This window comes from Jaculus jaculus, chromosome 13 (genome assembly GCF_020740685.1).
Source record: "Jaculus jaculus isolate mJacJac1 chromosome 13, mJacJac1.mat.Y.cur, whole genome shotgun sequence".
Lineage (NCBI taxonomy): Eukaryota > Metazoa > Chordata > Mammalia > Rodentia > Dipodidae > Jaculus > Jaculus jaculus.
Genome location: NC_059114.1, coordinates 28,827,659 through 28,844,113, shown reverse-complemented (window position 1 = coordinate 28,844,113; position 16,455 = coordinate 28,827,659). Strand labels below are relative to the sequence as shown.

Below are 16,455 nucleotides of genomic sequence, written 5' to 3'. Positions count from 1 at the left end.
TGGATGCTAGGGAATTGAACCTACATCCTTAGGCTATGCAGGCAAGTGCCTTAATTGCTAAGCCATCTCTCCAGCCCTGGCAATACAAATTTTGAGGCCTAGATGCTAGACATAGACTGAGGTGTATGCCAAGGTGTGAACTGTTGACTTGTTGCAGTGGGTCATCGCCAGAGAACGATTTCAACAGGCTGCAGAACTGATTGATGCTGAGCAGCGCATGAAGAAGTCCATGTGGGGTCAGTTCTGGTCTGCTCACCAAAGGTTTTTCAAATACTTATGTATAGCATCCAAAGTTAAAAGGGTGGTGCAACTAGCCCGGGAAGAAATCAAGAATGGAAAAGTAAGTTGGAGAAACTTAAAAAATACATTATTTTGTGCAATATTACCTAGTTTTTAAGAGGGTGATGTTTTGTTTTGTCTGACATTTCTGAATTAGTAGTTGTAAAGTAAAACTTCTGTTTATTAATGTTGTTTTTATTATTTTTGCTTTTGAGACAGTCTTGCTATGTACCTGGCACTTGATATTGTAGACCATACTAGCCTTTAACTCAGCGTAATCCTCACTCCTTTGCCTTCCAGTGCTTTCTGGTGTGTGCTACCACACTTAGTTTGTAGAAAGAAAGTAAGAGTAAATTTTATTTAAGGCTGGGATTGTACACAGAGGTAGGGTCTTACTCTGGTCCAGGCTGACCTGGAATTTACTATGTAGTCTCAGGGTGACCTCAAACTCTCCACGATCCTCCTACCTCTGCCTCCTGAGTGCTGGGATTAAAGGCGTGCACCACCAGCAGTTATTTATTTTTTTCATACGATTGCGTTCTCTTCTTTAATATGTATGTACTTAAAACAAAGGGATATAAACTCCATAAATTTAGATCAAGAGTCCAGCACACTATTGTAATCTCTTTTTTCTATTTTATTGACATATCATGTCTCATATATAGAATAAATGAAGTCTAAGCTGCTTTAAATTATGGGTGTTATTTTTTGAAAAATTTTTAAATTTTACTAAGTATGATTAATGTATTTTCTTTTCTTCAGTGTGTGGTAATTGGTCTGCAGTCTACAGGAGAAGCTAGAACTTTAGAAGCCTTGGAAGAGGGTGGAGGAGAACTAAATGATTTTGTGTCAACTGCCAAGTAATGTTTTTGAATTTCTTTCTGGTTTTAACTTCAATTATACCAAATGTGGGTATTTCCTTTAGCTAACATTTTTGGTTTATGTGTATCATCTCTAAGTTTCCTCATCTGGCCGGGTGTGGTGGCACATGCCTTTAATCCAAGCACTAAAGAGGCAGAGGTAGGTGTGTCACCATGAGTTTGAGGCCACCATGAGACTACATAGTCAGTTCCAGGTCAGCCTGGACTAGAGTGAGACCCTACCTTGAAAAACAAAAAACAAAAACAAAAAAAAGAAAGTTTCCTTATCTGAGTTTTTGCAATCCTGTACTTTCCTACATAGCAATAAGTCATTGTTAAATAATGGCATACATATGAGATACTGTATAATTCTGAAACATTAAATATTTTGGCAACTTTACAGAGTATGTACCTGATTATGTTGATTTTTTTTACATCCTCGAAACTGACATTGATTTCATTTGATTTTCATATTTGTGTATTTGTAATTATTATTTTCCTAAGTGACACTAACTATAGTTTCTCCCAATCAGATTTGCTATTAAAATTGGCAATAAGGGCTGGAGAAATGCCTCATCAGTTAAATATGCTTGCTATCAAAGCCTGACGCTCTGAGTTTGAGCCCCATTATACACACAAAGCCAGACACACAAAGTCGCACCTGCTACTAGTGTTGATTTTTCAGAGGCCTGAGGCCCTGTTGCACTCATACTCATTTTCTCCACACTTCCTGCTGACAAGTAAACATTTTGAAAATTGGAAATAGCACAGTATCTTTAAAAAGTTTTAAAAATAACATAAATACTAAGATTATAAGTTTTATAAGTTTGCTTCTAAACTTTTTCTTGGCTTTGTGATAAGTCAAGTATTCCTTTGAAGGTGCATACTATTTTTTTCTTTTTTTTATGATAGAAAGGGTGGGAGGGAGGAAGAGAATTGGCATGCCAAGGGCTCCAGCCACTGCAGTCAAACTCCAGATGAGCATACACCACCTTCTGTCCAGGTGCGACCTTTCCCACTTGTATCACCTTGTGAGTCTGGCTCCTGTGGTATATGGAGAATCTACCGTGGGTCCTTAGGCCTCGCAGGCAAGCACATAATTGCTAATCTCTGTCCAGCCCTACATACTATAAAAGTGATTTGTTTATATATGTGTGCAAGTTTGTAAGTGCATGTTGGGCATTGGTACGTTTGCCAGGTACACAGGGATGTCAGGACAACTTTGGGGGTAGGATGTCGCCAGTCTCCCTCAATTGAGGCAGGAGTCTCCCTTTGCTAATGTTCTTTGCTGTGCTTCCTATGAGCTTTGGGAAATTTTTCTGTTTCTGCCTCTCATCTCTCCATCAGTGTCAGTCTGCTGGGATTATAGAAGTCACCACAGTGTGTGGGATTTCTCATAGGGTTAAGTACTCCAGCTTGATCTGTCAATACTTTTAACAAGTATCCACTGAATCATCTCCCTTGCCCAAAAAAGGGTTTTGTGGGTGGGAGGGAGACTGGGGTCATGTGATATGTTGTGTGTATGGTCTAAGCATGTGTATGTCTTTATCCTCCTTTATGTGCACATCTGCAGTACACCGTGAATTTACTCATTTTCTTTTGCCTCGAAACTGAATCTCTTTTTTTTTTTTTTTTAAATTTTTTATTTATTTATTTGAGAGCGACAGACACAGAGAGAAAGACAGATAGAGGGAGAGAGAGAATGGGCGTGCCAGGGCTTCCAGCCTCTGCAAACGAACTCCAGACGCGTGCGCCCCCTTGTGCATCTGGCTAACGTGGGACCTGGGGAACCGAGCCTCGAACCGGGGTCCTTAGGCTTCACAGGCAAGCGCTTAACCGCTAAGCCATCTCTCCAGCCCGAAACTGAATCTCTTAATGATTCCTGAGCTTTCCATTCTCTGTTCGTAGCTTTGTACTGGACTGGAATTGCAGACATGTGTCCATGCCCAGTATATTTTTTTAATTGACAACTTCTATAATTATATACAATAAACCATGACAATCCCCCCCAACTTTCCCCTTCACAAATACACACACCATCATATCGCCTCCCCCTCTCAATTAGTTTTTCTCTTTATTTTGGTGTCTTTATCTTTTCCTCCTATTATGAGGGTTCTATGTAGGTAGTACCAGGCAATGTGGGGTCATTGGATATCCAGGCCATTTTGTATGTGGTAGACTGCATTATAAACAGTCCTGCCCTTCCTTTGGCTGTTATGTTCTTACTGCCACCTTTTCCCCAATAGGCCCTTAGACTTGGAGTGTGTGATAGAAATGTTTCAGGAAAGCCCTCAAAAAAATAATATTAAAGCATCTGACAGATTGTACAATTGATGTGATACATTGAGTTAAAGTATATTATGGGGTCGGAGAGATTGCTCAGTAGTTAAAAGCACTTTCTTGCAAAATCTGCTGACCTGGATTTAATTCCCACAAAAAGCCAGATGCACAAAGTATCACAAGCGTCTGGTTTTTGCTTGCAGCAGCAAGAGACCCTAGTGCCTTCATACAAATACATTAAATAAATATGTAAATAATTTTTAAATGTATATCATTAAAATTAGCGTCTATGGGCTGGAGAGATGGTGTAGCGGTTAAGCGCTTGCCTGTGAAGCCTAAGGACCCCGGTTCGAGGCTCGGTTCCCCAGGTCCCACGTTAGCCAGATGCACAAGGGGGCACACGCGTCTGGAGTTCGTTTGCAGAGGCTGGAAGCCCTGGCGTGCCCATTCTCTCTCTCTCCCTCTCTCCCTCTGTCTGTCTTTCTCTCTGTGTCTGTCACTCTCAAATAAATAAATAAAATTTAAAAAAAAATTAGCGTCTAGCTTTCTTTAAAAATATTTATTTATTTGAGAGAGAGAAAGAGGTAGGTAGAGAGAGGGTGTCCCAGGGGCCCAGCCACTGCAGATGAACTCCAGATCCATATGCCTCCTTGTGCATCTGGCTTACGTGGATCCTAGGGAATCAAACTGGAGTCCTTTGGCTTTGCAGACAAATGACTTAACTGCTAAGACAACTTCTCTAGCCCTAGCATTTCGTTTTGTTTTGTTTTGTTTTGTTTTTCAAAGTAGGGTTTCATTCTAGTCTAGGCTGACCTGGAATTCACTATGTAATCTTAAGGATCTCAAGGTCGCTCAAACTTATGGTGATCTTCCTGCTTTTGCCTCCCCAAGTGCTGGAATTAAAAGTGTGAACCACCGCGCCTAGCTTTTTTTTTCTTTCCTTCTTTCTCTCTTATTTTTTTTTGTAAGTAAAGATCCTGCTATATTGTCTAGAGTGGTCTTGAACTTGTTGGCTCAAGTTAGCCTTTTGCCTTCGTCTTCCTAGTAGTTGTGACTATGAACATATACCATTATGCCCTGTTTTTATTTAAATATATACACTACAAAAGACATATTTGGCTTGGTTTATATTATATTTCAGTTGGATAAGCAGCACCTAGAAAATTAAAATTTAAGGGCTGAGGAAATGGTCAGTGGATAAAGTGCTTGCCAAATGTGAGGGCCAGAGTTAGAATCATCAACATAAATATAAATGCTAGGCAGGTTCCAGCATTTGGGATCTGGATTCTTAAGGCAATCTGACTAGCAAGACTAGACAAATTGGGTATTTTGGGGGATCAGATGACAGGCCCTTCCTCAGTTGATAAGAGTGATTGAAAAAGACATTTAATGTCAATCTCTGGCATTCATATATTCACACATATGTGAACATGTCAGAAAACATTTTTTTCTCCTAAGAAATACATACAGTAAGACTTTACATACATCATGTTTCCTTGCCAAGTGAAGTAGTAATTGTCACTGTTTGTTTCTTTTTTCTACAGAGGAGTGTTGCAGTCACTCATTGAAAAACACTTCCCTGCTCCAGACAGGAAAAAACTTTATAGTTTGCTAGGAATCGATTTAACCGCTCCAAGTAACACTAGTTCACCAAGAGATAGCCCTTGTAAAGAAAATAAAGTAAAGAAGCGGAAAGGTGAGTGCTTTTCTTTTAATACCTGATTTTGAAAGTTCTGTACATGAGAGCATTTTGCTAAGGGTAGCAACAGGGATTCATGTATGCTAGGCAGGTGCATTTGACCAATTTGAAGCAGCTGTATTTTGTGAGTAATCTGGCAAATCCGTGTTTATTTTCAGTGTTGCGCATACTGGTTTGAATTTAATCCTACTTGTTTAACAGCATGAACAGTTGACCGGTGCTAGATACGCAGGCTAAACACTCAGTCATACATTATATCATTTAAACAGCCAGATGTTCCAGCTTTTTAGACAAGTTTACTTACCTCATGGATGGGACATTGGAAGGAAAATTTGAATTATTCTGTTGTTGAGCTGTCTTAAAAATTAACGGAAGTAGCCAGGAGTGGTGGCTCATGCCTTTAATCTGAGCACTCGGGAGGCAGAGGTAGTAGAATCACTGTGAGTTTGAGGCCACCCTGAAACTATGTAGTGAATTCCAGGTCAGCCTGAGCTAGAGTGAGACCCTATCTCGAAAAACCAAAAAAAGAAAGGAAGTGAGTCGAGTGTGGTTGTACATGCCTTTAATCCCAGTACTGGGGAGGCAGAGGTAGGATGATGACCAGGAATTCAAGGCCACTCTGACACTACATAGTATATTGCAGGTCAGCTTGGTCTAGAGTGAGATCCTACCTTGAACTTCTCCCCCCCAAAATAGGTATATATGAAAGTGGTAACGTAATACACGCCCCTCCTTTTGTTTTGGTTTTCTTGAGGTTGAATTTAGATGCCTAGTGCATGCTGTATAAGCTCATTACTACTGAGCCACATTCCCAGCTCTTTATTGTTTAATATAGGGCTTTGTATATAGTTGCCTGTGCTGGCCTTGAATAACACGGCTTTCTTTGCCTTTCCAAGAAGTTTTGGATGATGACAGGCATGTGCCAACATGCCCTGTTGGTTACAGCTGAAAGATCCTTTGGTTAGTTACTAGTTTTCACCCGTTTGTTAATCCATTTATAAAAATGTAGAGCTGAAGTTATGTTTACATGCTTTCTAAGCTGTTTGATTTTCAGAAGTTAACTTACCCTCTCTAAGATTTTGATACTAATAGGAAGATAATGCTTTTAAGGGCTCAAACCTCTAGGATCTACCCACAGCAGGAACCAAACAAAAAACTCTTGGGATACTATGTGTTCTTTTTTTTTTTTTTTTAAATTTTTTGTTTATTTTTATTTATTTATTTGAGAGCAACAGAGAAAGAGGCAGATAGATAGAGAATGGGTGCACCAGGGCTTCCAGCCAGTGCAAACTCCAGATGCATGCGCCCCCTGGTGCTTCTGGCTAATGTTGGTCCTGGGGAATCGAGCCTTGAATTGGGGTCCTTAGGCTTCATAGGTAAGTACTTAACCACTAGCCATCTCTCCAGCCCTACTATGTGTTCTTTATGCAGTTCCAGACATGTATTCCACTTAGTATAGGATACAAAATTTTTAATGTGCCTGAAAAGGATTTGGCTATTAGACTTTAATTGGCAACGTCTATATGAGTAGCACAACATGTAACGCTCTCTCAGACACAGTGGTGCTTTAGTATAGCTAAAATATTTGTTCTTCTTTCCTGATTTTTGTTTTCACTGTTGCTTTAGTATAAGAACTTTTTATTTTAATTATTTTGGTTTTTTGAGGTAGGGTCTCACTCTGGTCCAGGCTGAGCTGGAATTAACTCTGTAGTCTCAGGGTGGCCTCGAACTCATGGTGATCCTCCTACCTCTGCCTCCCGAGAGCTGGGATTAAAGGCGTGCGCCACCACGCCTGGCTATTTTAATTTTTTTATTGGCAATTTCCGTAATTGTAAACAATATTCCATGGTTAGTGTATAACTTTTTAGCCTGGCATGGTGGAGCATGCTGGTAGGCTATTGCTGAGGAGGCAGAGGCAGGAACCTTTTAGTGTTATATTTAATTTTTGTATGTTGCAATTCTTTTCTGAATATTAAATAGTGCAAATCAACATCTTGTTTACCTTTAAAAATGAGGTTTTTGAGGGGCTGGAGAGATGGCTTAGCCATTACAGCATTTTGCCTGCAAATCCAAAGCACCCAAATTCAACTCCCCAGGACCCATGTAAACCAGGTGCTTGCCTGGGGGTGCATGCATCTGGAGTTAATTTGCAGTGGCTGGAGGTATCTCTCCTCTCTCTCTCCCCCCCCCCAAATAAATAAATAGAAATAAAAATGCGGTTTTTTAGCTTGGTGTAGTGGTGCACCCCTTTAATCCCAGCACTTAGGAGCCAGAGGTGGGAAGATCACCATTAATTGGAGGCCACCCTGAGACTCTACAGTGAATTCCAGGTCAGCCAGAGCTGCAGTGAAACCCTACCTTGAAGAAAAAAAAGGTTTTGGCCTGGAGGGATGGCTTAGTGGTTAAGGCACTTGCCTACAATCCAAAGTACCAAGTTTTAATTCCCTAGGACCCACATAAGCCAGATGCACAAGGTAGCACATGGAATTCATTTGTAGTAGTTGGAGGCCCTGGCATGCTCATTCTCTCTGTATGCCTCTTTCTCTGTCAAATATATATATTTATCTATCTGTTTATACTATCAAAAAGACAGTTTAAAAAAATGAGGTTCTTGGCCTTGAGAAATGGCTTAGCACTTAAGGTGCTTGCCTGTGAAGCCCAAGTAACCAGGTTTAATTCCCCAATACCTATGTAAGCCATATGCACAAAATGGCACATGCATCTGGAGTTCATTGGCAGTAGCTAATGGTGCTAGTGTCCCCATTCTTTTCTTTCCCCTTCCACATAAGTAAAACACAAATAAAACTGAGGTTTTGCCTATTGTCTTTTTCTTTCTCTCAAATAAGTAAATAAACAAAAATTTTAAATGGGAGAACTGGGCATGGAGGTACACGCCTTTAATCCCTGCACTCTGGAGGCAGAGGTAAGGAGGATCACTATGAGTTCAAGGCCACCCTGAGACAACATAGTGAATTCCAGGTTAGCGTAGTCCTTCATCTCATGGTGATCTTTCTAACTCTGCCTCTGAGTGCTTGGATTGAAGGCATACACTACCACAACTTGTGCACATGAAGGCAACCTTTTTTTATTTTTTGGTTTTGTTTTTCTGTTTTTGTGGTAGGGTCTTGCTCTAACCCAGGCTGCTCTGGAATTCATTATGTAGTCTCAGGGTGGCCTTTAACTCATGGAGATCCTTCTACCTGTGCCTTTGTAGTGGTGGGATTAAAGGCGTGTACCATAAACCCCAGCTGAAGGCAATCTTTTATATGTTCATTTATTTGCACATGGGTGTGCACATCCAGGTTTCTTAGCTGCTGCTAGGCTGGAAAATTGAGCCCAGACTTTGCAAACAAGCTTAATTAACCGGTTTAATGTTATTATTTTTAATATTTTGCTGCTCATTTATAAGAGAATTGGCATGCTAGGGTCTCTAGCCACTGCAAATGAACTCCAGGCGCATGCACCACCATGTGCATCTGGTTTATATTGGTACTGAGGAATTGAACCTGGAGCCTTAGACATGGCAAGTGAATGCCTTAACTGCTAAGCCATCTCTCCAGCCTTACTAATTTATTTGTTGTTTTTTAAAAATATTTTATTTTAAAATATTTATTTATTTATTGAGGAAGAAAGGGGCGAGGGAGAGAGAATTGGTGTGCCAGGGCCTTTAGCCACTGCAAACAAACTCCAGACGTGTGTGTCCCCTTGTGCATCTGGCTAACATGGGTCCTATGGAGTCAAACCAGGGTCCTTTGGCTTTGCAGGCAAACGCCTTAACTGCTAAGCCATCCCTCCAGCCCTAAATATTTTATTTATTTTATTTTTATTTATTTATTTTGGCTTTTCGAGGTAGGGTCTCACTCTGGCCCAGGTTGACCTGGAATTCACTATGTAGTTTCAGGTTGGCCTCAAACTCACGGCGATCTTCTTACCTCTGCCTCCCAAGTGCTGGGATTAAAGGCATGCACCACCACACTCGGCTCTTATTTTATTTATTTTTATTTGTTTATTTGAGAGAAGAAGAAAGAGGCAGATAGAAGAGGGAAGTGCCAGATGCTACAAATGAACTTCAAATGCAGTGCCTTATTCATCTGGCTAATGAGGGTCCTGAGGGACTTAACCTGGGTCCTTTTGCTTTGTGGGCAAGTGCCTTAACCACTAAGCCTTCTCTCCAGCCCTTATTAATTTATTTTGAGGAAGAGTCACAGTCTTGCTGAGAGCAAATGAGCATAACCTAAATTCAAAATATTAACACTTGTGAATTTTATTTGTGTGTGTGTGTGTGTGTGTGTAAATACTTTACCTCTGTGCTTCTATTTGAACTTACTTATGAACTAAATGTGGTATATTGAGCTGATTCTTTTGTTTTCGTTTTGAGGGTAGGTGAAGAAATAAGTCGGGAAGCCAAAAAAGCACGAAAAGTTGGTGGCCTTACTGGTAGCAGTTCTGATGACAGTGGAAGTGAATCTGATGTCTCTGACAATGAAGAAAGTGACTATGAGAGCTCTAAAAACATGAGCTCTGGGGACGATGATGATTTCAATCCATTTAGAGATGAGTCTAGTGAAGATGATGAAGATGGTAAGTTCGTTAATGTTTTTTTTCTTTGTTTTGTGGGGTGTTTTTTGTTTGGTTTTTCAAGGTTGGGTTTCACTCTAGCCCAGGCTGACCTGGAATTCACTATGTCGTCTCAGGGTGGCCCTGAACTCATGGCTATCCTTCTGCCTCTGCCTCCCGGGTGCTGGGAATAAAGATGTGTGCCACCACACGTGGCTCGTTCATGTTTATGTTATCACCAGGATGATCTTTGGTTGGTGGAAGGCAAACTATTCTTTGAATCTTGCATATGAGCTGATCCCAATTTGGGGCATAAAGCATATTGCTCTGCATCCTGAGTTTGACCTCAAACTTGCTACAGCCTAATGAGAACTGATTTTACGCATGGTATCCCATGGGGAATGGATGGGGGTAGAGTATGTTGAATCACTGTTAGTAAAGCAAAATAAGGGGCTAAGGTAATGGCTCATTGGCTAAAGGTGCTTGCAAAGACAGATAAGCAATGTAAAGTTCATTTGTAGTAGCTAGAAGCCCTTTCCCCCTTGACTCGCTGCCCTATGTAAAAATAAGTATTTCTCTTTACTTGCAAATAATAATAAAATTTAAGTTGCCCCTTTTAAGAATTCTGTATCTGACATCTTGCTTCAACTTTCAGATCCTTGGTTAATCAGAAAAGGCCACAAGAAAAGCAAAGATAAAAAAAAGAAGAAAAGCATAGATCCAGATTCCATTCAAAGTGCCTTATTAGCATCAGGTCTTGGATCAAAGCGACCTAGTTTTTCATCCACACCAGTTATCTTGCCTGCTCACAACAGTGCACCAGGTATCCTTTGGAACTTTTATCTTTGAATTATAGTATCCATTCTTTTTATCTTTTGCTTGCGGGGAGTGGAATATATGCACATACATGTGCCTAGGTGGTGTCCTATACATTTGCCTATGGTGGCATTAGGATTTTAACATGGGGTCTAGGGATAGGACTTTGACTATACAACTTAACTTATTGGCACATTATCCACTGAGTCATCTTCCCTGCCCCAGAACAAATACTTAAACTTACATTGATTTTTTTTTTTTTTTTTTTTTTTTTTTTTTTTTTTTTTTTGCCTGTGGTTTTTTTCTCTCAATTTTTATTAACATTTTCCATGATAACAAAAAATATCCCATGGTAATGCCCTCCCGCGCCCCCCCCCCATTTCCCCCTTGAAATTCCATTCCCCATCATATCCCCTCCCCATCTCAATCAGTCTCTCTTTTATTTTGATGTCATGATCTTTTCCTCCTCTTTTTTTTTTTTTTAATTTTTATTAACATTTTCCATGATTATAAAATATATCCCATGGTAATTCCCTCCCTCCCCACCCCCACACTTTCCCGTTTGAAATTCCATTCTCAATCATATTACCTCCCCATTACAATCATTGTAATTACATATATACAATATCAACCTATTAAGTATCCTCCTCCCTTCCTTTCTCTTCCCTTTATGTCTCCTTTTCAACTTACTGGCCTCTGCTACTAAGTATTTTCATTCTCACGCAGAAGCCCAATCATTTGTAGCTAGGATCCACATATGAGAGAGAACATGTGGCGCTTGGCTTTCTGGGCCTGGGTTACCTCACTTGTATAATCCTTTCCAGGTCCATCCATTTTTCTGCAAATTTCATAACTTCATTTTTCTTTAACAAATGTTCTTTATCAGCTAACAGTCACACCAACAGTAACAATAGCCTTATAACAAGTCAAGATGCTGTGGAAAGGGCACAGCAGATGAAAAAAGACCTGCTTGATAAACTAGAAAAATTAGCTGAAGACCTTCCTCCTAACACGCTGGATGAACTTATTGATGAACTTGGTGGCCCAGAGAATGTTGCTGAGGTAAGCATGACTTGATTAGTCCTGTGTTCCCAATGTGGCAACCCACTCTTAAATCTGTGACAGTGCTCCTCCTACCACATTCTGCCTGGTGCTGGGATGAAAGGCATGAATGACCATGACTGGCTCCATTCTACAATATTTAAACTCTTTCAAGTGACTGTCTTATTTACTGCTTATTGTTTTGCTTTTTGGTAAGGTGTCACTCTGGCCCAGGCTGTCCTGGAATCTATGTAGTCACAGGTTGGCCTCGAATCCATGGTGATCCTACTTACCTCTGCCTCCCAAATGCTGGGATTGAAGGCGTTCTGCTTTTTTATCCAACACCACCCTACTCCTGTTTGTATTTGTACTGATCCTCTAGTCATGATTATTGTACTGAGCATACAGCTTTGTAATTGGGACCATGTTAGGTTTTTCATATTACAGTGTTTTGACTCCTCAGTTCCAGCTGTATCAGCCTTTTTTTTTTTTGGTGGGGGTCAGGTGTTGGATCCCTCATCCTAGGCCAAGCTGAACTTACTCTATAGTCCCAGGCTGGCCTTCAATTCATATCAGTCTTCCTACCTCTTCTTCCCTAGTTCACGGATTAAAGATGTAGGACACCACGCTAATGGGGGCAGGTTACTGTTTTTTTTTTTTTGTTTTTTCCAGGTAGGGTTTTGCTGTAGCCCAGACTACCTGGAATTCACTGTGTATCTCAGGGTGGCCTTGACCTTGGAGCAATCCTTCTAAACTCTTGGACATTTTCTCTTAACTTTCCTGGACATTTTTCTTAACTACAGTAATTCTGTTTAAACCTTTTAGATGACAGGACGCAAGGGCCGAGTTGTGAGCAATGATGATGGAAGCATATCTTACGAATCAAGGTCTGAGCTTGATGTGCCTGTAGAAATACTAAATATCACAGAAAAGCAAAGGTTTATGGATGGAGATAAGGTATGCTTTTTCTACAATCAAGCTCCAGACACATGCGCTACCTTATTCATTTGTCACATGAGTTCTGGGGAGTTGAACGTGGGTCCTTGGGCTTTACACAGTAGTGCCTTAACTGCTAAGCCATCTCTCCAGCCCTTTTGGGTGCTTTTCAATAAAAAGGACCATGCTTATATGTTAATATTATTAAGTATCAGAAGGGTTTTTACCTCCTAATGTTATAAGATTAGTTTCTACCTCACTTAAACACATACTAATTCCAATATTATAACCTGCTGCATATTTTGTAGTTTTTAGTCATTATCCTGCATATTTATTTATTTTAAATGTTTGTTTATTTGAGAGAAAGAGGCGGAGGAAAAAGGAGAGAGAGGCAGGCCAGGGCTTCTAGCCACCTCTGACAAACTCAAGACACATGAGCTACCTTGTGTATCTGGCTTACATGTATACTTCGAAATCCAACTTCTATCCTTAGGCTTCACAGCAAGTGCCTTAATCACTAGGCCATCTCTCCAGCCCTTTTTATTTTATTGCGTCTTAAAAAATTTTTTTTTTTGCCGGGCGTGGTGGCGCACGCCTTTAATCCCAGCACTCGGGAGGCAGAGGTAGGAGGATCACCATGAGTTCAAGGCCACCCTGAGACTACAGAGTTAATTCCAGGTCAGCCTTGACCAGAGTGAGACCCTACCTTGAAAAACCAAAAAAAAAAAAAAAAAAATTTGGGGGGGGTGTTCGAGGTAGGGTCTCAGTCTAGCCCAGGCTGACCTGAAATTCACTCTATTCTTAGGGTGGACTTGAACTCATGATGATCCTCCTACCTCTGCTTCCCGAGTGCTGGGGTTAAAGGCGTGCACCACCACACCCGGCTAAAAATTTTTTTTTTAAATACTTTTATTTATTTCAGAGAGAGAGAGTATGGGCATGTCAGGGCTTCCAGCCACTGTCTCTGTCTCCTGGGACACAAAACCCAGCTTTATTTGTTTATTTTATTTATTAGAGAGGCAGATAGAGAAAAATGGGTACTCCAGGGCCTCTAGCCACTGCAAACAAACTCCAGGCACTTGTACCTCCTTATATCTGGTTTGTTTGGGTACTGGGGAATCAAACCTGGGTCTGTAGGCTTAGCAATCAAATGCCTTCACCACTGAGCCATCTTTCCAACCCTTTTTTTATTTTTAAATTTATTTTGTTTCATTTATTTATTTGCAAGCAAAGAGGCTCAGGGAAAGAGAATGAATATGAGAATGCTAAGGTCTCTAGTCTGTAGTAATGAACTCCACAGCATGCGCAACATTGTGCATCTGGCTTTATGTGAGTAATGGGTAATTGAACTCTGGTCCTTAAGCTTGGCATACAAGTGCCTTAACCACTAAGCTGTGTCTCCAGCACCATCCTGTAGATTCTTATTTTTTTGAAATCTGAAATCTGGTTATGTAACCTCTATTCCTTTCTCTCTTCCCTCCCTCCAACCCCAAACCCATGCCCACATGTAAAGCATTAAGCCCGGGACATCCATCCTACATGCCTAGAAGCCTAGAACCCTTGTTTACTTTAAGGACTTTTTTTTTTTTTTTTTGAGATAGGGTCAGCTCAGGCTGACCTGGAATTCACTATAGTCTCAGGGTGGCCTCAAATGCACAGTGATTCTCCTATCTTTGCCTCCCAAGTGCTGGGATTAAAGGCATGTGCCACCATGTCCAGCTACTTTAATGACTTTTTCTGTCCTGTTAGTGAGAATAAGAAAGTAGGTACTAGACTCGTAGTAGCCAGTGTCCCCTGGAGGAGGTTATTTAGGATACTGTCCCTGCTTGTCCTTGAGTATAGTGAAATTTTTAAAAACATTTATTTATTATTTGTTAGAGAGACAATAGGCACACTAGGGCCTCTAGCCAGTCACATGTGTTACCTTGTGCATCTGACTTACATGGGTATTAGGGAATCATCCTCCAGCCTGAAATGATTTTTTTTTTTTGTTGTTCTTAAATTTTATATAGAATATTGCTATCATCTCAGAGGCTGCCAGTTCTGGTATTTCATTACAAGCAGATAGGAGAGCTAAAAATCAAAGGCGAAGAGTTCATATGACTTTAGAATTACCGTGGAGCGCTGATAGAGCAATTCAGCAGTTTGGTAAGTTTCTCGTTTGTATTCTTGCATCTTTTTTTGGTTGTTTTTGTGTTTTGATTTTTTACGTAGTGTCTCACTCTAGCCCAGGCTGACCTGGAATTCATTATGTTGTCTCAGGGTGGCCTCCAACTCATGGTGAACCTCTTACCTCTGCCTTCCAAGTACTATCTCTGCTGTATTCTGTGGATAGATGGGGGAGTCCTTTGGAACATATTTGCACATCTGTCGAGGAACCTTAGGATTTTGTTAATCTCAGATTATGTATTTGAAGTGTGTTCACTGTACATTGTTGTGTATAGTGCTTTATAAATTAATGCTTTCTTAATTTTTTTAATTTATTTATGAGAGAAAGAGGCATACAGAGACTTAGTGAGTATGGGTATGTTGGGGCCTCTTGCTACTGCAAAGAAACTGAAGATGAATCTGGCTTTACTTTGGTACTGGGGAATTAAACCTGGGATGGCACTTTATATGCAAGTATCTTTACCTGCTGAGCCATCCCCCCATTCCCAAGATTACTTTTGTTTGAATAGTACCAGGCTTATTACTAATGCTAGGAATTAAGTCTCAGAATATACTGTCTCTTATCTAGTGAACACAATTACTGATTTCTGAAAATTGTCATTATAGGACGAACTCACAGATCAAACCAAGTTACTGCTCCAGAGTATGTCTTTTTGATTTCTGAATTGGCTGGAGAACAAAGATTCGCATCTATTGTTGCTAAGAGACTTGAGAGTTTGGTGAGTTATATAGGTGTATTTATTATCTGACTTCAGTCAAGCAATTGACTGTGCCTTGATCACAAGTTTTCTGTTCTCGGTTAGGGAGCCCTTACGCATGGTGACAGAAGAGCAACAGAATCTAGGGATCTGAGCAGATTCAACTTTGACAATAAGGTACATTTTAGCCTTTCTGTTATCTAGTGTGTGGTATCTGCATAAGAAGGAAAAGTATTAATGCTTAAGACTAAATACCTCTGCCTGCCCCTTGTTTTTTTTTTTTTTTTGTTGTTGTTGTTTCTTTGTTTCATTTTTTTCTCATATCCTATCTTCTAATAAGAAGACATAAGATTTCAAACATAATTAAATCTTTTTGGTTTTTCAAGGTAGGTTCTCACTATAGATCAGGCTGACCTGGAATTCACATGTCATTTCAGGGTGGCCTCAAACTCATAGCCTCTACCTCCCAAATGCTGGGATTAAAGGCATGTGCTACCATGCTTGGCTTCATAATTAAATCTTTGGTTAGCAAGATGCTGAAGTTTTTTGTTTTTTTTTTTTCTCTTGAAAAATACTAATAAACATATTAGGATGAATCAGGTGTTAGTAACTAGAAGTAAAAGTAACTTATTAATCTATTGAATGTCTGTTGTTTTTAAAGGTATAGAATAGGTAGTCTGTAAAATGTGTGAAGGTAACTGAATGTTATTTTGGCATAGTAGTTTTTATAGCATTCAGATGATCATGTAATTGAAGAATATCAGGTGATAAAAAGCTTTTTACTTTTTTCTGAATTGCAGTATGGAAGAAATGCATTAGAGATTGTTATGAAATCCATTGTAAACTTGGATTCTCCTATGGTATCACCACCTCCAGACTATCCTGGAGAATTCTTTAAAGGTAACTTAAAAATAATCATAACTAGGATTGGGGTTACAACTCATTTGGTAGAGTACTTACTTACCATTTACAATGCCCTGGGTTCAGTCCTTAGCACTGTATAAGTTGGGCTTGTTCCCAGCCCTCTAAAGATGGAGGTAGTAGTTCAAGGTCATCCTTGCCTACATACTAAGTTTGAGGCCAACTTGAGTAACGTGAGACCCTGTCTGAAATATAGACA

The 16,455-nt window shown here is 40.1% G+C and overlaps 1 protein-coding gene across 3 annotated transcripts in view; it reads left to right on the top strand.

Annotated features, from left to right (window-relative positions):
• Sbno1 (strawberry notch homolog 1) overlaps positions 1 to 16,455 on the top strand; it is a 73,443-nt gene that overhangs the window by 39,790 nt on the left and 17,198 nt on the right. For all 3 annotated transcript variants that reach the window (XM_045131981.1, XM_045131980.1, XM_045131979.1), the window contains 11 exons: positions 158 to 340; positions 1,042 to 1,139; positions 4,964 to 5,115; positions 9,502 to 9,699; positions 10,331 to 10,498; positions 11,378 to 11,553; positions 12,358 to 12,489; positions 14,481 to 14,616; positions 15,244 to 15,356; positions 15,441 to 15,512; positions 16,136 to 16,235. In XM_045131981.1, coding sequence (XP_044987916.1) covers positions 158 to 340; positions 1,042 to 1,139; positions 4,964 to 5,115; positions 9,502 to 9,699; positions 10,331 to 10,498; positions 11,378 to 11,553; positions 12,358 to 12,489; positions 14,481 to 14,616; positions 15,244 to 15,356; positions 15,441 to 15,512; positions 16,136 to 16,235 — 1,528 coding nt within the window. The remainder of the gene's footprint in view (positions 1 to 157; positions 341 to 1,041; positions 1,140 to 4,963; positions 5,116 to 9,501; positions 9,700 to 10,330; positions 10,499 to 11,377; positions 11,554 to 12,357; positions 12,490 to 14,480; positions 14,617 to 15,243; positions 15,357 to 15,440; positions 15,513 to 16,135; positions 16,236 to 16,455) is intronic.